The sequence below is a fragment of the Leucoraja erinacea genome, chromosome 3 (genome assembly GCF_028641065.1).
Source record: "Leucoraja erinacea ecotype New England chromosome 3, Leri_hhj_1, whole genome shotgun sequence".
NCBI classification, from domain to species: Eukaryota; Metazoa; Chordata; class Chondrichthyes; order Rajiformes; family Rajidae; genus Leucoraja; species Leucoraja erinaceus.
Window position 1 is genome coordinate 57,720,731 of NC_073379.1, and position 25,694 is coordinate 57,746,424.

General features: G+C 43.1%; 1 protein-coding gene across 3 annotated transcripts in view; it reads left to right on the forward strand.

Annotated features, from left to right (window-relative positions):
* Nucleotides 1-25,694, forward strand: part of focad (focadhesin) — a 228,058-nt gene that overhangs the window by 154,502 nt on the left and 47,862 nt on the right. For all 3 annotated transcript variants that reach the window (XM_055632770.1, XM_055632768.1, XM_055632769.1), the window contains exons 24-29: nt 647-688; nt 3,975-4,083; nt 5,851-5,967; nt 12,725-12,963; nt 17,508-17,597; nt 23,075-23,222. In XM_055632770.1, coding sequence (XP_055488745.1) covers nt 647-688; nt 3,975-4,083; nt 5,851-5,967; nt 12,725-12,963; nt 17,508-17,597; nt 23,075-23,222 — 745 coding nt within the window. The remainder of the gene's footprint in view (nt 1-646; nt 689-3,974; nt 4,084-5,850; nt 5,968-12,724; nt 12,964-17,507; nt 17,598-23,074; nt 23,223-25,694) is intronic.

The window sequence follows — 25,694 nt, forward strand, 5'->3', positions numbered from 1 at the left end:
GGTCAGAAAGAGATGGAAATTACTGTTAATCTAATATGTTAATATGCAGTGAAGAAAGCGAATGGTATGTTAGCTTTCATAGCAAAATGATTTGAGTATAGGAGCAGGGAGGTTGTACTGCAGTTGTACAGGGTCTTGGTGAGACCACACCTGGAGTATTGCGTACAGTTTTGGTCTCCAAATCTGAGGAAGGACATTATTGCCATAGAGGGAGTGCAGAGAAGGTTCACCAGACTGATTCCTGGGATGTCAGGACTGTCTTATGAAGAAAGACTGGATAGACTTGGTTTATACTCTCTAGAATTTAGGAGATTGAGAGGGGATCTTATAGAAACGTACAAAATTCTTAAGGGGTTGGACAGGCTAGATGCAGGAAGATTGCTCCCGATGTTGGGGAAGTCCAGGACAAGGGGTCACTGAATGGCGGTGCAGGCTCGAAGGGCCGAATGGCCTACTCCTGCACCTAATTTCTATGTTTCTATGTTAAACCCAGTTCTGCCAAATGGTCTTTGATCTCAAACATGTTCTCTATCCAGATATGTGGCCTTACCTTCTGAGTGTTTTGCAGCATTTTCTGATTTTGGTTCAGATTTGTGGCATCTATAATTTATAGATTTTAGATTTTATTTTTGCTTCTCTTCAACAGGGCGAGGGACATGCTAACTGACGTAGTTAAATCAGCAGCAAAGTAAGTAAAGCTTGCATTATTGAGCACAATGTTTTCATTTGGATTCTTGTGTTGTTTTTGCCCTCCCCACCTCTCTGAATAAAACCACTTTACTCAGCATATATATATTTTTTTGTGAGCTAAGATGTTTTATTACATGATAGTGTTCTTTTTTTAAATGTCTGGTAGTTATAAGGAAATTAAATAAAAATGAAGTGCAGATGCTGGTTATACCAAAGATAAACTCACAATGCTGGAGTAACTCAGCAGGTCAGAAAGCATCTCTGGAGAAAGTGGAATAGGTGACGTTTCGGATTGGGACCCTTCTTCAGATTGATTGTATGCGCAGGGAGAGGGGTGGAACTTGAATTAATAAAAGACAGGACTAACCTTGGGCAGTGTGGTTCCCTGATAGGCTGCCAGTTGGCTACAGATGGTGTAATCCCAAGAGGGCAGGCATGTGCCATCAGGGTAGGCAAGGTAGGCAGTGTCTAACCTGACTAAAATTATAAAATGGTAATTATTAAATATAAATAGTAATGGCACGGGCGAATTATGCCTACCTAAGAGATCGATCTGTTAGGTAGGCATAATTCTCCCTTCCTTTCACGGTACCTTTCCAGTACACGCAAAAATATGTGCAACTCACGTGCCATCGACGCTGCTTCAAGCCTTCAATGACAACGGTCTATAAAGGTAGCAGAAATTCTGCCTTTGCACTGTGGACTGTGTGCATGTGCTGCGCAGTGCAAGTTTCTTGGCGGATTTTTCAAACATGGATTGTCATTATCTTAAGAGTATCTTAAGAAACAAAGAGAGAAGAATGAAGTTTGTGTACAAATAATGTGGTAAGTAAATTTCTTTGAGCAATATGTTTTTAAATACCGTAATTCCCGGCAATGAAGACGCTATTTTTTACCCGAAAAATAAGACACAAAAATTTACCTGCGTCTTGGAGGCCTAAGGTTAGGTTGTTAGCCAAGAAAGGTAGACTTGGCTATCCCTCAGTACAGCACCATCAAGAACAAGTTTACAGTACTGAGGGACAGCCAAGGCTATCCCTCATTGCTGGCAGCTGATGGGAAGGCTGTAAAGTGGAACAGTGTTCCTTTCACAGTGTGTGGGGAGTCTGGCCTGGGTCAGTACAGGCAGAATCATTGTGAAATCTCATCTTAGAAGCAGATGCAGCAGGGATGGAGGAATTAAGAGTAGTGGATAACATCTTTGCAAGCAGCAGGGTGGGAAGAGTTGTAGTCCAGTAGGCTGTGGGAGTTGGTAGGTTTGTAGTTGACGTCAGTCAATATCGTTCTGTGATGGAGACAGGGAGATGAAGAAAGGAGAGAGAGGTGAAAAGGATAGTCCAGGTGAATTTGAAAGCAGGGTGGACGTTAGTGGTGAAGTTAATAAAGGCAATGGGTTCTGCACAAGTGCAGGAGGTATCCCTGATATAGTCGTCGATGTAGCAGAGAAACATTTAAGGGATAGGGACAGTGTACACTTGGAATAAGGACTGTTTGACATAACCAACAAAAAGGCAGGCATAGCTGGGGCCCATATGATCAAAGTTACTAGAGCGGAGCAAGATGGATCACTCCGCGAAAAATCCGTAATAGCTAATGAGTAATCTTCAGCGCCATTTCCGTAACCGGCTTCTGTCATGGCTGCGTCCACATCTACAAGTGGAGCGTACTGCTCTGCTATAATTAGCTCGAATCGCCAAATGTAGGCAACCCGACCTGTCTTTCTTCAGGTTCCCCACGAAAAACGAAAGGTGAGAAAAAATGTATTACTTTCTGTAGTGTAATGAAAATATTATTTAGCCTGCCCGATCTCTCCCTACAGCTCAGATAGTCGACTCGTTGCCAGGACTCGACTATCTGAGCTATCAAGTGGGAGAGATCGGGCAGGCTAAATAATGTAATTTCTTTCTGCCTCTCATACGAATTCAGCTGAATATCTGGACCATAGATCGTAGAAGGGACTATGATCTTTGATCTAGACTCTGGTTGGTTATCCTTGGTTCTGAAAACTATTGCTTGCTTTTTTTTTTCTCCTAATGAGCTAATGAAATTCACCGGTCAGCACCGGCTACAGCCTACGCAAACCTAAGAGAACCTTTGACCTCCTGGCAACCCACTAGGACCTCCTTGCGACCCACCTACGGCTCGAGAATTCTCGCTACTCTCCATGGCGGCTTCATTCTATTCGCCGCTAATTTTTCAACATGTTGAAAAATTCTCGGCGACCATAATAAGGCTGCGACTAGTTCCCAGAATGTGGGAACTCTTCACGACCATGAAGGTGATTCCTCCGCAACCACCAGCGAACATGTGGCGAACATGTGGCGACTGCAAAGTCTCCTGCAGTCGACAGGCCCATTAGGATCACGTCTAGCCAACAGGCTGCCTATCAAGGAACCTCTCTGCCTGAGGTCATCTTTTGCCAGTCCTGGTTTGTCCTGATCTTTTCTTGCTTCCAGTTCCAACCCACTCCCCCTCCCTCCCCGCACAATCAGTCTGAAGAAGGATCCCAACCCGAAACGTCACCTATCCATTTTCTTCAGAATGCTCCCCGACCCATTGAGTTACTGCTGCGTTTTGTGTCCAGTTCTGAAGATAATCTCATTTCAGTCTTAGTACATTTTCAGCATATTCATCCATCAACATAGTTTAAATTATAGGATGACCTACATGATGACTGTGATTTTAACATTAATCATATATCTTAACAACTTTTTTCATTGATTTATGAATAGAAAGCCCCACATTAAAACTTCCTCTTGAAATATTCTAATTGTTTCGGTGTTCTCCACTAGCTAGTATGACTTGTAATATTTGTTTATTGCAATGCGATGCTGGTAACTCTCATTTCCAATCTACAGTATTGGTCAAATGCTTAAACTTGTAGAATTCCACTTTAAGCAAATTTTATCAGCTTTAAGCAAACCATGTGTAAGCTTAGTGTTTTTTTCTGCTTTATGTGAATAATGTATAATCTCTTACTGCAAACATGTGCTATTTTGTCTGCTTGAGGAATTAAATTGAATTACAGACATAATATTTGTTGGGTTCATACCTGTGAGCATTTCAAGTTGCCCATCCTTATTTCGCAAAGGCTTGGAGTAGTGGCAGAGAAAAGGGCTTTAAATCCTCCAGTCTACCTGGATTTGGATCTTTGTGATGCAGTGGGTAATCATTCAGCACGAAGATCAATCAAGCATCGCACAATGACTGGTTTCTACATATGATGGTTGTAGCTTAATAAAAAAACGTGTGAATTTCCTGTTGATCTTCTGTTTGGTTAACAGGGACAGCCCGGTTGTGCAGGGAAATTCCATCCTTGCCTTAACAGGACTTGCTGTGACGGTGGCCAAATATGAAAGTAGCTTGCCATCCGAAGTCAACGATGTCCCTGAAGTAGGTATATTCCACTGGTGGTTTCAGAAATTATTATTGCATCTTTTTGTTCTCGGCATTTGGGGATAGATTTTATTTAGTGAGCTAAAAGAATGCAATTGGCCCACCTCTGGCCCTTGGTCCCAGTCCTCCCAAACCCATGGTAACCCACAGTTTTTCAAAAAGCAGACATCATAGACATTCATGTTGAGGATTGAAAAAGGACTTGCATAATGCATTAGCCACCAAATTTAGAAAGAACAGGCGAGGGAGTAAAATTTGTACACAGGCAACAAATCCAGTAACCAAGAATATCCTTCTGCTTTAATATATTGAGTATACCTAATTTATATAGAGTGAAATGCATGAAATTTCTCATGAGAACATCAGAAATAGGAGCAGGAATAAGCCATTTGGTCCTTTGATTGAAAGATACAGCATGTAACTGGCTCTCGGCCCACTGTATCCATGCCAACCATCGATCACCTGTTCACACTAGTTCTGTTATCCCACTTTTGCATCCACTCCCACCACACTAAGGGCAGTTTATAGAGGCCAATTCACCTACAAACCTACAAATCTTTGGGATGCAGGAGGAAAACAGAGCACCCAGAGGAAACCCACACAATAATGTATTATCCCTTACTACAAAAATGTCCAAACGTTTCAGGGAGAACATGCAAGCTTCACACAGACAGCATCCAATGTCAAGATTGAACATGGTTCTCTGGCACTTGCCCTTGGTAGTGTTTTCATTTTGTGTATTGGCCTTTAAAAGTTCTGGGCATCTGTTTTTATATATCTCATTGTTTGCTCTCTTTATTTTCCTTTCTTTGTCATTTTATGGACATCTTTTGTTAAATTCTAAAATACTACCAATCTTCATGTTTAGTGGCCGTCTGGCATCTTTATATACATTTTCCTTAAAATTAATACAACCTTTAATTTCCCCTCTGATCCTTCATTGGACTAGTTTACTGATATGGCTTTGTGCCATCAAGGAATTGATATTTGCTGCAAATCATGTGTTGTTATTTTAACAGCTGCCATTGCCTGTCAACTTTAATATAGTTTTCCAATCTATCCCAGCCAACCTCCCCCCTGTTTTCAGAATGAACTTCCAGCACCTTTGAACTTAATTCTGTCATATTACAATCACTTTTTCTTTTAAGCTCCTAGATAAAATGATTATTTTTCTGACCCTTTATCGTTGCACAGTACAGGTAGCTCTGCGATTGTTACATTCCTAAGAAGCTTTGTGTTATAGAAAATCGCAAATCAAAACAATTTTGTTGATTGGGGAAGGAGGGTTAGGGCTAGAGAGTTCCAGATTCACAATAACAGGGATTCTTCCCCTATTCTGTTTAACTCCAAAATAGCCTTTTTTCTGCTTGTCAATTTCCAAAGGAACTTTTATGTGGTTCTCTAATTCCTGATCAAAATTGCGTTATAACCAATTCAGCTGCATAATGCAAATAATGTTCCCCACCTCATCACTGGGGCTGTATCCAATTTGTGTTATGAAAACGCCTTATAGCAGAACTACCTGTATTAAATCTAAATATAGCCTGTTCCCTCAGCAGTTTCTCAACACAGTGATCTAGAAATCCATCTCAGATATACTTTAGGGTTCTACCCTCTACTTTGTTGATACTAATTTGATTTATCCTCTCTAATATAAGGGTAAAGTGTTTAATAGGGTTTTCTTAACATTTAATATATTATCAAAAAATGGTGGAGGAGATATTATCTGTGCACGGGTTACACTCTGAATTATCACTTGTGCAGATCGGGGCCGATGTCTTGCCAACAAAGCATTGGATATCCATGGTGGTGGAGACGCTGCTGAGCATTGTCGACAGCTGCTACCGTCCAAAGGGACGCATTTTCCCATGGTTCCAACATGTAAGTTCTTTCTTGGACAAACAATAATGTATGCAATCCTGAATAATTGGACATGGCAGTAAAGGTGTGCCATGTATTAAACTAGTTTGTGTGACATGAACCAGATCTGTAGTTTAGTTTTGAACTACAGCGCGGACACAGGCCCTTCAGCTCACCGAGTCCGTGCAAACCAGCGATTCCCCGCACACTAATACTATCCTACACGCACTAGGGACAATCTCCGGGTACTCCGGTTTCCTCCCGCACTCCAAAGGCGTATAGGTTTATGAGTTAATTGGCTTGGTAAAACTGTAAATTGCCCCTGATGTGTGTAGGATAGTGTTAGTGTGTAGTGTGCGGGGATCATTGGTTGGCGTGAACTCAGTGGGCCGAAGGACCTGTTGAGCTAAACTAAACTAAAGGAAGCTATAGAGGCAGGTACGATTATCATGTTCAAAATATTTGGACAGACTTCTGGATGAAGATGGTTTGGAGGGATATGGCCAAATGCAGGTGAATGGGACTAATCTGGAAAGATATCTTGGTCAGCATGGCCAACTTATACCTAAGAGCTTGTTTCTGTGTTCTCTATGACTATGTCATTTGTAAAGCCAAATAATCAAAACCTTTCTGAATTTCTGAGGACAAAGTGAAAAAGCCTAACGGAAATCTTCTGAGAAAGTTGATTGAGATCATGTGTTGACCACAAAGGAACCTTTGAATTTCAGAACCTTGTGTAGCAGGGAACATTATTTTTGCAATTATTCAAATAAAAGTGAAAACATAAGCTCCAAAGTAAAATTAATTATCTTCATTTAGTTTTTGGTGTTTTGCTATTCATTTAAGTGCAGTCATGGAAAGAAAGTTGCCTAAAGAAACTATGTCTGTTTTCGGCGATATTGTTTTTTTTGGAGGCTGCAGTGTGATCAAAGAGACAAGATTGGTGAACAGACTGGTGAACTTCCTGATGCATTTACTGTAAAATGAGGTCTTCCGTTCCAGGACTGAAATGTCCTCCTTTTCCAGGAAGGGTGGCTTTCCTTCCACTGTGATTGAAGGAGCCCTCCATTACATTATCTCTTTCCCTAACATTGTCTGTCAGCCCACCTCACTCCAGAGTTAGAGATCCCTGAGACCACTCCTCTCCAACCCCTGTTCATTGACACATTTCCCTGCAACCACAGGAGATGCATCATTTGTTATCACAACTCCGCCTTCGCCCCCACCCAGAGGCCCAAGCAGCTCATCCAGGTGAGCAAAGATTCACAAACACCTCCGCCACTCATAGTGCTGCCGATGTGGCCTCTATATTGGTGTGAATAAGCACAGACTAGTCGACCATTTTGCAGAGCACTTACAGCTCTGCAGTGACCATCCCCTGCTCTCAGTTGCATCATTTCAATTCTGTCCATCCTCTGCAGTCTCCACTGCCAGGATGAGACCCAAGGCAAACTAGAGGACCTTATTTTCCACCTGGGTATTCCACAACCCAATAGTATGAACAGTTTTATGTGACCCTATCCTCTGGCATCATCCTCCAGTACCCCATTTTTCCTGCTTCACTTCCCACCCCCCATCCCCACCATATGGGTCTGGTTCCATCTGCCATCTCTCCATCATTACCTTCCTTATTTATCAGATGTCAGGAATGGCACCTCTAATAATGTACACTCCCTCCCATTCCATTGATTTTGGTTGTGTGAGCTCAGCTTTGGAGGTGTGTGAAATCACTGAAGTGAGATTGATTCTTGGCGTCTGCAACACTAATATTGAGGGCAGTGAAATGAATCAGCTGCTTAATTTGTCAGAATGAGATTGTTTATGGTGTTGACATTGGAAGTTGACGTGAGAGCTAAGAGATTATTCTCATGGTGCAGGCTTAAATCGACTCAATTGCTTACAATTTTTTTTTCTCAGTTTATGGCAGAAATGAACTGTCCGGCCAAAGGTCTGGAAATGTTTCAAGAGCAATCAAACTGTTTCCAAAAGCAAAGGGGATTGCCCTAAATAGAACAATCCATTCTGGATGCCGAGACTTCTTTAAGGAGTTCCCCGTATATTGAGGGTATAATTATGGGCCCGTCCCACTTAGGCAACTGCAGGAGACTATGCGGTCGCCACATATTCACGAGTGTTTGCCGGGTAGTCGCCATTGTGGTCGTGAGGAGTTCCTGCATTCTGGGAACTAGTCGAACTAGTGGAACCTCATTATCAACGTTGAAAATATAGCGGCGACCAGAATATAGCCGCCATGGAGAATAGCGAGAATTCTCTTGCCGTAGGGACAGTGGTAGTGGGTTGCCAGGAGGTCGAAGGTTGTGGTAGGTTCTAGTAGGTTGTAGCCAGTGCTGACCGGTGAATATCATTGGCTCATTGGGGGAAAAAGGATAACCGACCGGTGATGTTAATGTCCGCCGAGTAGTTTTCAGAACCAAGGATAACCGACCGGTAATGTTAATGCCCGCCGAGCTTCACAGCTGTGTATCTCTGGCTTCTTAAAAGTTGTCTCCACTCCTTCTCCCCTCTCCCCCCCCTCTTTTAAAGGACTTACGTGACCCTTCCCGTACACTGTGATTTGACAGTTGCCGGCAGTCGCCTGAAAAATCACCTAAGTGGGACAGGCCCTTTAGGCTCTATTCATGGCGACAGTCAACCACGATATTGTCAGCACAAGCATAGTCCCATCCACAGTTGTGAAAGAGCTGGTTAATTAAAGTACAATTATTTTTTTAATAACTATTTTGTTAAAGTCCTAAACTTAGGCAATGTTTGCATTAATTTATTTGGAGTATCCTGGTTAAAATTTCTTAATGAAGGAAACAGTTTTAATAAATATTCTTTTCATATATCTCGTAAAATACACCCTCATATATTGCATAAAGACCATCTTATTTGACATTAATGTAAGAACATCTTGAGTTTATGTCAAATTTAAAACGCAATGCTAGAACAGCTCCAATATAACAAAGCCACAAAAGCAGGGGAGCATAGGGGAATCCCACCTCCCTTCCCTATTCCTTTCCCCATTTCCACCTGTATCCCTTCCTCTGGTTTGACATTTCACTCCTCTTCTCATCTGACATCATTTTCCCTTTTCATCTCTGGCTTTTGTCCACCCATCTGCCAATCACCTCTCCCCTTCCCTCACTTGTCAGTCTTTTGTCCCAACCCCACCGCTTTTCCAGCTTTCTCCCCTCTTGACTACAATCTGTGTGAAGAAGGGTCCCTATCCGAAACACTGCCTATCCATGACCCGCTGAGTTACTCCAGCACTTTGTGTCCTTATTGAGGGGAAAGAAATGGATTGGTCAAAGGAAAAGGATTTTTAAAGAGTGAGATAAAGAAAGAAAGGGAGTCTGGGATGATCAGAGAGGGAATCACAAAATTCAGAGCCTTGACTGTTGATGCCAAAAAAATGGAAACTGGTGATATGCAAGAGACCTAAATTGAAGAGAAGTAGTGAATTTGTTAAGTTGCGTGCTGGAGGAGATTATATTTGGATGGATGAGGAAATGGGATCTAAAATGAAGTAAAATAATTTAAAGTCTCAGTGCTGACACTTTAAGTTATCATGCATGCAGCAAGCTGTGAAAATTCTTACACTGACGACAGAGTTTTGGACAAGCTTAAAGTGGGAAATTAGGAGGCTGGCCATGTGAATAGTTGTATTTCGGAGGTACCGAGATGAGACAAAGATGATCTTTGAGGAAAAGATGACGTTTCTGGCGATATTAGAGTGGCGCTTATATCCCGTCAAATGCCAGTTCCAAGAGAGGGATTGGAAGTAGGCACTAGGTAGCAGGGACTGAAGGCAATGTCTTTTGACTTCAGAATACGGAATGGGAGAGGTTTCTTATCATCCAGTTCTGCAAGTAGAATGTCTAATTGGAGACAGTCGCTGGTGAAATAGCTGGGGTTTGCCGCCATACAAGTACAGCCTAGAATCACTTTTTTAGTTGATGTTGCTGAGATGCACCAGACACAGGAAATAAGGCAAGGACTGATCTTTGGAGAAATTCAGAACATAAGAAATAAAAGAAGCTATTTCATGTTATTATCTAGCTCTGACTGGGCTGATAAAATGGAATATACAAAAAGTTGGAGTAACTCAGCGGGACAGGCAGCATCTCTGGTGAGAAGGAATGGGTGACGTTTCGGGTCGAGACCTTTCTTCAGCGCAGTTCCACGCACCTGAATGGAGGAGAATGGTTTGGTCATTCTGGTCTCGGGTGGAGGGTGCGGTAAGATTGAGAATGACAAGGAGGAATATTTCATTTTATGGGGTGATTATAATCATAGGCCAGGGCCACGAAGCTGCTGCTGCCGCAGCCCCTCACTACGTCCTTCACCGACCGCATCCCCGATTGATTCCAACCCAGGTCTGCCGACACTACCGCCCTTCCTCGCAACCTTCCCAATCAGTCCCAAGGCAGGCCTGCGGACCTTCACTGCATTCCCGGTCACGCCCAAGCAGGGCCGGCAATGCCAACACTACTGCCGATCTTTGCTTGCCACTGGCAGGCCGGGGTCGTCGACTCAACTGGGTTCCAGGCCCGGGTGCCTCCAACTGTCACATGGACTGACTCTCCTGGATCCTTCTGCCATCCATTTCAAACAGGGAACCTCTATAATGGCACCACTTGCTGCTCTTCCCCTGCACCAACCATGACCTTCCTCTTTCCGATGCAGTCCTCAGCAGAGGCCCAACCTTTGTACCCCTACGACCACTTCTCAATGTGCTCTGAGCCTGCCATGATGCTGAGCTCCTCTTCTGTCGCATCTGCCTCTGGCCTTTATTTGTGGAAAGAAGTCCTCACTTCCCAGTGACGACCCCTTCTCCCATCTCCAACATTCTGTCACTTCTTGGTCCCCTTCCCGCCAGCCCTCTTCCCTCTCTGGACCTTTTTATTTCCAACTGTTGGCATGACATTAACCATCTTGATTTCTCCACTCACCTTACCCACTACAATCTCACCCCCTCTGAACGCTCATCAGTAACAATCCCAACATAGTTACTAAACCTGCCGACAAGTGAGGTGCTGTTGTCATCTGGTAGGCTGACCTCAACCGCGCTGAGGCCAGGCGCCAGCTCCCTGACACCTCCTCATACCGACCCCTTGACCATGACCCCACGCACCAACACCAGGCCATCATCGCCCAGAATGTTACTGATCTCATCATCTCTGGTGATCTCCCTTCCACAGTCTTCACTCACACTGGTTCCCAGCCCTGCACTGCCTGCATCTATCTCCTTCCCCAAATCCACAAGCGGAGCTGCCCTAGCAGACCCATTGTTCCTGCCTACAGAATCCATCACCAATACCTTGATTCCACCCTATTCCCCCTCATCCTGTCCCTTCTGACGAGACACCTCACATGCCCTTCAACTCTTCAGTAACTTTATATTTCTGGGCCCTCATCTTTACCATGGACGGCCTGTCCATTTTCATCTCCATCGTCCATCAGAAAGGTCTCAAGGCCCTCTGACTCTTCCATGAATAGAGACACAATCAGTTTCCCACTACTAACACTCTCCTTCGTCTGGTGAAACTTTTCATCACACTTAACCACCTCTCTTGACTACTCTTACTTTCTTCAATTTAAAGATGCAGTCATGGGCACTTGCATTGGCCCTAGCTATGCCTGACTTTTTGTTGGTTATGTTGAAAAGTCCTTGTTTCAAACGTTCACTGGTACCATCTCCCAACTCTTTTTGCACTACATTGACGACTGCATCTCTAATACCTGGCTGGCATCTTAATTTAGTTATCCACAACTTAATTATAGCCACCATTCCAACCAGTTTGCATATATGTCTCCCAATTACATAACATTTCTTTGGGCATTAAGTTAGTGAATGGAAAACCTTGCAGTCATTTAGCTATCTTTGGCATTCCTCGCAGGTGTTTGGAACTCATCAGAGGGTAAAATGCGTGTTTGTTTCATCATTTCATTCACCACCCAGCACATATGTTCACATCTCAATTTATTCAGCTTACCACACAGGTAAATTTGGGCATTTTAAGCAAAGGATGAAAACTTAGTTATGTACAACCAGAGTTGATCCAGTGGATTTCCCAAAGTGAAAACAAACCATATTCTCCTTATCGTAGTCAAAATTCCTTCCTCAAACAAAATCAGTGTTTTAAAATCAGTGGATTCCTTTCTAAAGTGTAGATATTATTACCATCAAGGCAGAGTATTGTTGGTAAGCAAACAGCATACCAATGGATGGTAAATCAAAAGGATCAGCAGATAAACTGTGATGGTGTTGTTTCAGGATGCAATTTTGACTAGGATGTAGGGAGAATATTGTTCTTAATTTTGGTTTTAACTTATTATTTAAAAGACAGCACCTCTGATAATACAGGGCCCTGTAATTTTCAGCCAAGAGCATTTTGTTTGCAGTACGTGCAACAGAGGGCTTGCTGACGATCTTTCATCTTAATTAGAGATTACAAATTGTCAACAGGAAGAGGAAGCAGTGTCATAAATGGCAGCTTTCTGTTGTGAGCAGACTTCATGCCACAGGAATATGTCTTGGATTCCTATAGCAAAACATGTCAGAATTGTATGCATAGCTTTCTTCCATTTAATAAGCTTGAGACTTTCTTTTCCGAGAGTGACTACAATTAAGCTTTTTCAACTTGTAGTTGTGTATCACCTCTTAAAGCAGAAAATCATAATAAGCATCTGCACAGAGTCTTGACACATTGAAATATAGGAAAGAATAAATTTTAATGAGTTCTTCACTAAAACCATTTTATGGCTTTCACAGAGATCTTATTCTGGAGAGAGTACAGCCAGTGCCATAGCTCGTTCCTGCGCTGCGATTGCTTTGACTCTCCTTGTGCCCGTTTTCATCACATCGCACAAAGAAAACATCGAGGAAGTCCTCAGCATTTTCACCTCTGGCTTACCAGGAAAACCAAATGCCGATGAGTCTCACACTGTACAGTTTCATACAGGACTGGCCATGGGAATGTTCCTGTCCCGCTTATATGAAGAACGAATGAGGTAGCTGTAGAAACATTAGTTTAAATTAGCATTCGCTAGAATGTGTAGTAGTTTTTATATGATACGTTTTTAATATGATAAGTTTTAATCTATAATTTGAGAGGGAGAAGGGTAATTCAGAGGTGTCAGTATTACAGTTGAACAAAGGGGACTATGGAGCCATGAGGGAGGAGCTGGCCAAAGTTGACTGGAAAGAGACCCTAGCAGGGATGACAGTGGAACAACAATGGCAGGTATTTCTGGGAATAATACAGAAGGTGCAGGCTCAGTTCATTCCAAAGAGGAAGAAAGATTCCAAGGGGAGTAAGGGACGACTGTGGCTGACAAGGGAAGTCAGGGACAGTATAAAAATAAAAGAGATGAAGTACAACATAGCAAAGATGAGCGGGAAGCAAGAGGATTGGGTATTGTTTAAAAAGCAACAGAAAATAACTAAAAAGGCCATACGGGGAGAAAAAAAGAGGTACGAAGGTAAGCTAGCAAAGAATATAAAGGAGGATGGGAAAAGCTTCTTTAGATATGTGAAGAGGAAAAAAATTAGTTAAGACCAAAGTTGGACCCTTGAAGACTGAAAAGGGTGAATTTATTATGGGGAACAAGAAAATGATAGATGAACAGGTACTTTGGATCCGTCTTCACTGAGGAGGACACAAACAATCTTCCTGATGTACTAGCCAGAGGATCTGGGGTGACGGAGGAACTGAAGGAAATCCACATTAGGCAGGAAATGCTGTTGGGTAGGCTGATGGGATTGAAGGCTGATAAATCCCCAGGGCCTGATGGTCTGCATCCCAGGGTACGTAAGGAAGTGGCTCTAGAAATCGTGGACGCATTGGTGATCATTTTCCAATGTTCTATAGATTCAGGGTCGGTTCCTGTGGATTGGAGGGTAGCTAATGTTATCCCACTTTTTAAGAAAGGCGGGAGAGAGAAAACAGAGAATTATAGACCAGTTAGCCTGACATCAGTGGTGGGGAAGATGCTGGAATCAATTATAAAAGATGAAATAGCTGCACATTTCGATAGCAGTAACAGGATTGGTCCTAGTCAGCATGGATTTACAAAGGGGAAATCATGCTTGACTAATCTACTTGAATTTTTTGAGGCAATAACTAGGAAAATGGATAAGGGAGAGCCAGTGGATGTAGTGTACCTGGACTTTCAGAAAGTATTTGATAAGGTCCTACATAGGAGATTAGTGGGCAAAATTAGGGTACATGATATTGGGGGTAGAGTGCTGACATGGATAGAAAATTGTTTGGCAGACAGGAAACAAAAAGTAGGGATTAACGGGTCCCGTTCAGAATGGCAGGCAGTGACTAGTGAGGTACCGCAAGGCTCGGTGCTGGGACCACAGCTATTTACAATATATATTAATGATTTAGATGAAGGGATTACATAACATTAGCAAATTTGCACATGACACAAAGCTGCATGGCAGTGTGAACTGTGAGGAGGACACTATGCAGGATGCAGGATGACTTGAACAGGTTGGGTGAGTGGTCAGATGTGAGGTTATCCACTTTGGTGGCAAAAACAGGAAGGAAGATTATTATCTAAATGGTGGTCAAGTTGGGAAAAAAGGGGGATGTACAAAGGGATCTGGGGGGTCCTTGTTCATCAGTCATTGAAAGTACGCATACAGGTACAGCAGGCAGTGAAGAAAGCAAATGGCATGTTGGCCTTCATAACAAGAGGAGTTGAGTGTAGGAACAAAGAGGTCCTTCTGCAGTTGTACGGGGGGGCCCTAGTGAGACCACACCTTGAGTATTGTGTGCAAATTTGTGGAAGGACATTCTTGCTATTGAGGGAGTGCAGCGTAGGTTCACAAGGTTAATTCCAGGGATGGCGGGACTGTCAAATGCCGAGAGAATGGAGTGGGTGGGCTTGTATACTCTGGAATTTAGAAAAATGAGAGGGGATCTTATTGAAACATATAAGATTATTTAGGGTTTGGACATGCTAGTGGCAGGAAACATGCTCCCGATGTTGGGGGAGTCCAGAACCAGGGGCCACCGTTTAAGAATAAAGGGTAAGCCATTTAGAACGGAGATGAGGAAACACTTTTTCACACAGAGAGTTGTGAGTGTGGAATTCTCAGCCTCAGAGGGTGGTGGAGACCGGTTCTCTGGATACATTCAAGCGAGAGCTAGTTAGGACTTTTGAAGATAGCAGAGTCAGGGGTCATGGGGAGAAGGTAGGAATGGGGTACTGATTGTGGATGATCAGCCATGATCACATTGAATGGTGGTGCTGGCTTGAAGGGCCGAATGGTCTACTCCTGCATCTATTGTCTATTGTAACCCATTATTTGGCTGGGATTGTCCCAGAGTTTGGCTGCATAGGAATTCTGAGGGCCAATAGCAGAATGCAGTTTGTATCACCGTCTAATGAAAAGACACAGTGGTCCACTACAACCATGTTTGACCTTTCCTCCAGCTTTCTCCTCCAACTATAATCATTCTGAAGAAGGGTTGCAAACTGAATTGTTGCCTATCCATGTTCTCCAGAGATGCTGCCTGACCGGCTGACTTACTCCAGCACTCGATGCTGTAATCCAGCATCTGAAGTTCTTTGTATCTATATCTATCATCTAAGTGATTCTCTAGTTCCTGATTAAAACCATTTTATAACCAATTTTCCCAACGTAATGCAAATGGTGTTCCCGAATTCACCAATCGCGTTACCTATAATTGGAACATGGAAACATGCATTATAGCAGAACTACCTGTAGTTTACCATAACCAGTGGATTCAGGTGATTGAAATGTTATTCAATATTTCGCACACTTTAATGCAGCCGTGTCTTTAATCGTGACACTTCATTATACTTTAGAACTGCTTATAGAAAATAGGTGCAGGGGTAGGCCATTCGGCCCTTTGAGCCAGCATCGCTTTTCAATATGATCATGGCTGATCATCCAAAATCAGTACCCCCGTTGCTGTTTTCTCCCCATATCCTTTGATTCCGTTAGTCCTAAGAGCTATATCTAACTCTCTCTTGAAATCTTCTTGTGAATTGTCCTCCACTGCCTTCTGTGGCAGAGAGTTCCATGGATTTCCAACTCAGTGGGTAAAAACATTTTTCCTCATCTCAATCCTAAATGGCCTACCCCTTATTTTAAAATGTGACCTCTGGTACTGGACTCCCCCAACATTGGGAACATTTTTCCTGCTTCTAGCCTGACCAATCCCTTAAGAATCTTATGTTTCTATAAGATACCCTCTCATCCTTCTAAATTCCAGTGAATATAAGCCCAGACGATCCATTCTTTCATCATATGTCAGTTCCACCATCCCAGGAATTAACCTGGTGAACCTACGCTGCACTCCCTCAATGGCAAGCAATTCCTTCCTCAAATTAGGAGGCCAAATCTGCACACATTACTCCAGGTACGGTCTCAGCAGGGCCGTGTACAACTGCAGTAGGACCTCCTTGCTCCTATTCTCAAATCCTCTTGTTATGAAGGCCAACATGCCAGTAGCTTTCTTCACTGCCTGCTGTACCTGCATGCTTACTTTCAGTGACTGATGTACAAGGACACCGAGGTCTTGTTGCACCTCCCCTTTTCCTAATCTGACACCATTCAGATAATAATGAATTCTCTCTCAGAGGCCGGTGGCGGCCGGTTCTCTGGATTCTTTCAAGAGAGAGCTAGGTAGGGCTCTTAAAGATAGTGGAGACAGGGGATATGGGGACAAGGCAGGAATGGGGTACTGACTGTGGATGATCAGCCATAATCACATTGAATGGCGGTGCTGGCTTGAAAGGCTGATTGGCCTCCTGCACCTATTGTCTATTTTCAATTCTGATAATAATCTGTCTTGTTTTTGCCACAAAAGTGGATAACCTCACATTTACCCACATTATACTGCATCAGCCCACTCACCCAACCTATCCAAGTCACCCTGCAGCCTCATAGCATCCTCCTCACAGCTTACACTGCCACCCAGTTGTGTGTCATCCACAAACTTGGAGATGTTACATTTAATTCCTTCATCTAAATCGTTAAATTATCCTTGTGTTCTTTGAGCTACAATTCAGGTGGAAAGATTTAACAATTTCATAAGAGGTTTTACTTTGTGCTCTCAGAAGTCATTACAATTTAAAATTATAACAACGCACCTTTTTTTAATGCTAGCAGGAGGGAATTGAAAATCAAATCTATTGTAATAACTGAGAAATGCAACTGAAGTAAATCTTCAAAATTATTGTACTGAAGATCAGCAGGAAATTAGCATCAAATACAACACATTTCTTAAATATCCTATCAGGATATTGCAAGTGGAGTATTTGCTAATGTATGAATGTTCAGGGACTTTGGGTGAAACAGCAGTGATAATTGAAAGAACATTTATTTGCAATTAATTGATATTGAACCACCCTTCTCATCCTGTCAAAATTAATCTCAATCCATTTGGGTTTACAAGCACAGCATGCATTATTTCAAGCTATTTCATGGTTGGATTTACAGAACATAATCAGTTTTTGAGTATGAAACCATCCATACAAATTTAAAGCCAACTATGATCTTTATTTTCCAGTGATGTTTCAGCACAGAAAATGAATTTGCTGCTCATGAAATCTCTCGACGCATTGGAGAAATGCTGCTTTGACATGAACCTGGAATACAAGTAAAGTTTACAGATTTTTATGTTTTTTGTGTGAAATAGTTTAATTGACGAATCTGCCAAAAAATGAAGTGTAGATTTTTTACAAGATAAGTCCTTGATCCATGAGATATTTCTCCCCATATCCTGACAATAATGTGGAGCGAACTTGCCAGATCCTGCTGTGCTTGTCCTCATCATCACATTACAAAATGCTATCAACTTTATAGGATTGAGCACAGGATTGAGCACAAGATTGAGCTCAATCCTATAAAGTTGAAAGCATTTCGTAATGTGATGATCTGGATGCACAATTTTACCTCCGGTGAATAGTTTCTATTGGTGGTTTTCTTACAGGCAGTATTAAAATTCTAGTCTTATGTCTGAATGACTGTGATGTGTTGCAATGCATATCTACCTTGGCTACTCTGAGTACAAAACTTTCAAATAACGTGCAGCAGGAAGATTGCTTTTATGTTTGAATTAATAATTAAAAAGGCAATGGGGCTTGAAACTCATTTAATGTTGCATCAGCTAAACAACAATAAAGTGCAAGCTGCATATGGTGCTTTCATTTAGAACTTTGGTTCTATGTATCACAACCATATTGTCATTTCATCTCGGTGAATGAATTTCTTCCTGATGGTGCACAAAGCATTGTCAACATTATGTGGAATTTCAAGCTTCACTTAAGCTAATGGCTCAGAAATGAAATCTGTTTCTGTTTACACAGGTCTGCTTGTGATTTCACCATATTTAATACAATTAGATTGTGCATCTTGCTACTCTGAGTACAGAAGTTTCAAATCAAAATCATGTTACTTGTGCAGAATACTTTTTTTATGTTTGAATGAATAATGAAAAAGATAATGGGGCTTGAAACTCATTCAACATTGCATCTCTGATTTTAGCACAGCTCGAACACCCATCTGCCTCTCCATTTACACCCTCCCCATGTATTACCGTCCTCTGAAATCTAGCAGTAAACATTACCAGCAAGTCATGAGATAATAGCTGGAAATCAACAAATACTGCCGCTCTCATCTTGCATCTACATTTGGAAAGACGGTATAGGAGTCTGAGACCTCCAGGTTCAACAATGGCTTTTTCCCATGAACCATCAGACTCTTGAACCACAGTGCACAACACTCAGCACAACCATACCTCAGCTACGATCTACTATGGACTTTATTTTGTTTACACGCCATTACTTCCTCCAAGGCAAAGCCAGAGGGCAGCTCCAGTGACAACGAAGCATCACTCCCAGACAAGCACAATGCGTTCAACACATGCTATGATAGGGGGGACACTGCTATGCCTTCCCAGGCCTCCATAGCTCCCAATAGTAATACAATCACAGAGGCAGATGCCAGACGATCCCTCAGGATGACGAGCCCTCAAAATCGGTCTAGAACTTATGGTATATCTGGTCGCGTTCTTAAAACCTGTGCAGACATCTTAAACCTCCATCAGGGAGATTCCCACCTACTTTTAAAGGGCATCAATAATACCAGTGCCTAAGAAGAATAAGGTGATATGCCTCAATGACTACCAACTGGTAGCACTAACATCCGTGGTGATGAAGTGTGTTGAGAGGTTAGTAATGGTACATATCCTCCCTGGGCCTATTACAATTTACCTACCGCCACAACCGTACAACAGAGGATGCGATCTCACTGGCTCTCCATTCTGGACTGCTCCACTTGGACAATAAAAACACATAAGCCAGGCTGTCGTTCATTAATTATAGCTCGGCATTCAATACTATCATCCCCTCCAAACTGGTTAGCAATCTGATGGAATTGGGTCTCTGAGCATCTCTCTGCAAGTGGATCCTCTGCTTCCTCCTCAGCAGACCACAATAAGTACAAATTGGATGCAACACTTCTCCTCAATAATATTAGGAGCACCTCAAGGCTGAGTGCTCATCTGCCTGCTCTACTCATTCTATACTCATGACTGCGTAGCTGAACACAGTTTCAACTCCATTCTTCAAATGTGCCAATGACCTCACCGCTATTAAACGAATTACAAATGACAACAAGTCAGAGGGAGATCAAGCGGCTGACCTAATGGTGCCAGAACAATAACCTTGCCTCAATGTCAGTAAAACCAAGGAACTTAGAAGACTAAGGAGATTCAGAATTTTGACAAATGCTCCCTTGAACTTCTACAGGTGCACAGTAGTATTGATTGGTTGCTTCATGGACTGGTTTGGCAATTTAAATTGTCCAGTAACGAAGAAGATTGTGAAAAGTGATGAAAACTGCCCAGTCCATCACAAGTACTGTATGTATTCAAGAGAGAGTTAGCTATTTCTCTTAGGGCTAATGGAAGCAATGGATATGGGAAGAAAACAGGAACGAGGTACTGATTTTGGATGATCAGCCATGATCATATTGAATAACACAATAACACAACTTATTGTCTGACTTGAAGGTTTTTCTGTGTTTACTGATCTCCCCATCATCGAAGGGATCTTCAGGAGTTATTGCCTCAAAAAGACGCATTTCACTCCTGTCACCACGAAGAAAGTATAGGAGCCTGAAAACTGAAACGTCAAGGTTCAGGAACCACTTCTTCCCAACAACCATCAGGCTATTAAACGCTACAGTCTCCAAATAAGCTGCAGACTACATGGACTAGGGAGCATTGCTTTTGTCTTTAGAATAGAATAGAGTAGAATAGTTTATTTATTGTCATTGTAACATGGACCATGTACAACGAAATTTGAAATGTCAGCCAGTCAGTGCAGCATTCAAACATTTCTAAAAGCTAACGATACATACACGGTAAAATAATAAAGATAAACAACTAAATAAATATCACGAACACAGCACGCATACACACCCAACCCTCCATCCTTCTGTCGATTTCACAGTTACCACAGTCCCTTAGTATGTCTCGCCCCTGCGTTCCTTGGCGGCTACATTTAGTGCTTTTATAGCAGTGGGGTAAAAACTGTTTTTTAGTCTGTTCGTCCTTGTCCTTGTAGATCTGTACCGTCTGCCTGACGGCAACAGTTCAAACAGGGAGTGTCCGGGGTGGGAAATGTCCTTTATGATATTCTGGGTTTTTTTGGTGCAGCGGGAACTGTGTAAGTCCTCCAAGGTAAGGAGAGGGCAGCCGACAATCCTCTGGGCGTTGTCAATGGCCCTCTGGAGCGCTTTCCTCTGAGCCGCTGTGCAGCTGGTGTACCACACGCATACACAGTATGTTAGTATGCTCTCAATGGAGCACCGATAAAAGGACAGCAGCAGTCTCTGAGTGATGTTGTTCTTCCTGAACACCCTCAGGAAGTGCAGTCTCTGCTGGATCTTTTTCAGCAGCGCAGTGGTGTTCACGCTCCACGTCAGGTCCTCCTCAATATGGATTCCCAGGAAGCGGAAATCCACCACCCTCTCCACACAGTCCCCTCTGATAGTCAATGGTACCATGTCCGTTTTGTTCTTCCTGAAGTCTATTATTACTTCCTTTGTCTTTAAGGTGTTGAGGAGCAGGTTATTTTCTTCGCACCACACTGTCAGCTGCTCCGCCTCATCCCGGTAGGCATACTCGTCCCCCCCGGAGATGAGTCCCACCACTGTAGTGTCATCCGCAAATTTGACAATGGTGTTGCTGTGGTGGGCGGGGGTGCAGTCATGTGTGTAGATGGTGTAGAGCAGGGGGCTCAGCACACAGCCCTGTGGAGAGCCGGTACTGAGGCTGAGGGCCGTGGATGTATGATGGCCCACTCTGACTCTCTGGCTGCGACCCGACAGGAAGCTATTTATCCACGTACAGGTGGAGTGTGGAAGTCCCAAGTCCCCCAGTTTGTCCACCAGTTTGTGGGGAAGGATGGTATTAAAAGCAGAGCTGTAGTCCACAAAGAGCATCCGCACGTAGCTCCCCTGCTGCTCCAGGTGAGACAGTGCAGCATGGAGAGCTGTGGCTACAGCGTCCTCTGTGGATCTATTTGCTCTGTGCGCAAACTGGTGGGCAAATGTGTGTGATTTGCACTATGTGTGTGATTTGTATGTACAGTATATGTCCTCTCCCTCTCCCTCTCTCTCTCTCTCTCTCTCTCTCTCTCTCTCTCTCTCTCTCTCTCTCTCTCTCTCTCTCTCTCTCCCTCTCTCTCTCCCTCTCTCTTCTCTCTCTCCCTCTCTCTCTCTCTCTCTCTCTCTCTCTCTCTCCTCTCTCTCCTCTCCTCTCTCTCCCTCTCTCTCTCTCTCTCTTTCTTTCTGTCTCTCTCTCCCCAAGAACTCAGGCCCACTGAGGCTCTCAAACTCTCTTTATCGGGCTCAAACCCACTCTCTTTCTCTCTCTCTCCCCCTCTCCTCCCCCGCCCCCTTTCTCTCTCTCTCTCTCTCCTAATCTCTCTCTCTCTTTCTCTCTTTTTATCTCTCCACTTCTCTCTCTCTCTCTCCCCCCACTTTCTCTCTCTCTCTCTCCCCCTCACTCTCTCCACATCAAGGGCACAGTTCCTCATTGTTAGTGAGGATGCTCAGACAACTTGGATTCATCCCAACAGCTTCCCCTGGCCAGAGTGCCGATGTTTTCCTCAGCTTGGCATTGTTTGTGGGGCTGATCATAGGTTTCCTCCGGCCTGTCTGCTGCTGATGGGGATTGGAGCGGCCCTAAGGGAGGACATGTCGTCACATATATATTTTGTTTTTTTCAGAGTTCTATACTTGCATATCTGTTGCACTGCTGCAAGTAAGAATTTCATCCAATTTCGGAAAATATGGCAATACAACACTCTTGACTCTTGATCTGGTTGTCTGGTATTACAGATAATTTATTATATTAATAATTATTGTAGAATTATTTATTGTGTGCCTGTCAAACTGCAGCAAATAAGAAATTTGTTGTTCTGTTCCCGATCCATATGACACTCTTGAGATGCTGGAAATTTGAAATAAAACAAAAAAAACTCTTCTCCAACATGATACACTGCTCTGCCAATCACCCCAGGTCGATCAGCCTTTCCTCTGCACTTTGATCAAATCCTCACAATGCAATGAGGGGTGGTTAACTGGCCTCAAAGGTTCCTCCACCAGCTCTTTATCCTGAGTCTGTCATCTGGCAGAGGGATAGTAATGTGACATTTAGATGGGTTATTTTGTGTTGCAGTCTCTTGGGGAGGGTGGGGTGAATTTCCCACCAAAATTTCCCACCAAAAGTACCTACCCTTTTCCATATTGGATTGGAATGAGAACTTTTCTCCTTACCTACTCAGGAAAACTAGAGACAAGAGACTGCAGAAGCTGAAATCTGAAGCAAAATATAAGCCTCGGGTTGAGCAGTAGCTTTCATGGGAACAGGATACCCAGTGACTATTTGACAGTATAATGTGCCACCGGCATGCATTAGATAAATGTAACAATTCAAAACATTAAATTTATAGTTTTTCCATATAACAAGTAAATCAGGAACTGGCAGTGCCCGCGAAGCAGAGGCTTGAGAGTAAACAGTCTCCAGTAATAATTCTAATAGTTGATGTTTTTATTATTTTACAGTACAGGATGTATCCTGGGAGTTGGCCTGGTTCTATCCCTCATGAGTCACAGCAACCAAACAGAGTCCCGTGTGCATGTCTCTGTCACCCTTGGGAAGCTCTGCACTAGCTTGGATGAAAGTGCGACTCAGACCAGGGTACTGCAGGAGGTAGGTTGCTTCAGAGGTACCATGCCCATGTACAGAAGAATAGATTGAGACTTTCGACTATCAGCCATATTTTGCCATTGTTGCAATTAAGATGAAGTAAAATAATGAATAGTGATGATGTGGGCTCGAAATTAATCTCCAGACTCGGACACGTGTACAGTTTCGTCGGCATGGTTTTTGCCAGAAGCCGTACATAGGTACTCAATAACCCTGTCCTGGCAACACTTAGCTTTTTGAGTTGTCATAGAAAGCAGCAAGAGCCACTAAGTATAAAGAATGTTATTGTCCTCTGGTTATCTACCAACTCGCTAGCTATTCTTCAATATTGCTGAGTTAATAATGGTATTGATTTTTTTAGTTCATGAGCAGCTAATTAGAAAGGAGCTGATGACTGAATTGTATTTGCCCATTTGCCTTCAATAGTAAAAGGAGTTTTCAGGATAAATTACCCCAACTTTATGCGGCCCTCCAAGAGCCCCAGGGTGTTAGTCAGCTTGTTTTATACTTGTGAAGAAAGACTGGAGTTTCAACATCATCAGGGTGCTATACCGGCTTGAGGCAGGCGGTGCCCTGGATTCACACCATTTGATACAATGACCACATGGTTCATACTGAGTCCTATCACGTCCACAGGGCTCTCCAGTCATTTCCCTTCCCATTCCCTCAAACCATGCAAATGCTTTCCTTTCAGATAATAGACAAGGGGTAGGCCATTTGGCCCTTCGAGCCAGCACCGCCATTCAATGTGATCATGGCTGATCATCCCCAATCAGTACCCCTTTCCTGCCTTCTCCCCATATCCCTTGACTCCACTATTTTTAAGAGCCCTATCTAGCTCTCTCTTGAAAGCATCCAGAGAACTTGCCTCCACCACCCTCTGAGGCAAAGAATTCCACAGACTCACCACTCTCTGTGAGAAAAAGTGTTTCCTCGCCTCAGTTCTAAACTCCTTATTCTTAAACTGTGGCTCCTGGTTCTGGACTCCCCCAACATCGGGAACATGTTTCCTGCCTCTAGCATGTCCAAGCCCTTAACAATCTTATATGTTTCAATGAGATACCCTCTCATCCTTCTAAACTCCAGAGTGTACAAGCCCAGCTGCTCCATTCTCTCAGCATATGACAGTCCCGCCATCCCAGGAATTAACCTTGTAAACCTACGCTGCACTCCCTCAATAGCAAGAACGTCCTTCCTCAAATTAGGGGACCAAAATTGCACACAATACTCCAGGTGTGGTCTCACTAGGGCTCTGTACAACTGCAGAAGGACCTCTTTGCTCCTATATTCGATTCCTCTTGTTATAAAGGCCAACATGCCATTCGCTTTCTTCACTGCCTGCTGTACCTGCATGCTTACTTTCATAGACTGATGTACAAGGACCCCCAGATCCTGGTGTACTTCCCCTTTTCCCAACTTTGACGCCATTTAGATAGTAATCTGCCATCCTGTTTTTGCTACCATATTGGATAACCACACATTTATCCGCATTAAACTTCATCTACCATGCATCTGCCCACTCCCCCTACCTGTCCAAGTCACCCTGCATTCTCATAGCATCCTCCTCACAGTTCACACTGCCACCCAGCTTTGTGTCATCTGCAAATTTGCTTTTGAGATACTTCCAGCTCCCTTGTGAATTATGCAATTGAATCAACCCCCACAGCTTCCCTAGTAGTGCATTCCAAACCCTCACCACTTGCTAAGCATAAGACTTTAAAAGCATTTCTTTTGGTTCCTTGGACAATAAACCTTATCCAGGGTCTAATATTACTTGGCCCATCCGCTAATATAAAGCGTTTCCACCCAGTCCATACTCTTAATGATTTTAAATTGCTCTTTCCAATCTGTTTACCACCACCTCTTTTCTCAGGAGAAGAAACCAAACTTACCCAATTTGTCCACATAACTAAGGTGCCAAATCCCTGGAATTATTTTGGTTCTTCGTATTTGGCATCTCCTGGGAAACCTTTACAAAGTGTGGCACTCACAACTGGGTAGTACTCCAATTGTGACTGAGTCAGAGTCAACAGAGATCCACTTTGTCTTAATGTAGAAACAAAGAACTGCAGATGCTGGTTTACACAAAGTGTTGGAGTAATCCAATGGGTCAGGCAGGATCTCTGGAGAACATGTATAGCAGAAGTTTCAGGTTGGGAGGGTCTAAAGAAAGCTCCTGACTCGAAATGTCATCCAACCATGTTCTCCAGTGATGTTGCCTGACCTGCTGAATTATTGCAGCACTTTGTGTCCTTTTCCATTGTGACTTACTTAGTTTTGAACCCAATTGCTGTATTTTATGTTTTTTAATCCATTTCTCAAACTTCTCTGCTTTGACTGAACTATAAATATCTCTGTTCGTGTACTCCTAGCAGAAATGTCACCATAAATAATTGCTCTCAGCCCTGTTAAGTTTGACCAGATCTCCCACCTTGCCTCTTCTAATCCAGGGGAGTAGACCAGTCATGCTGAGTG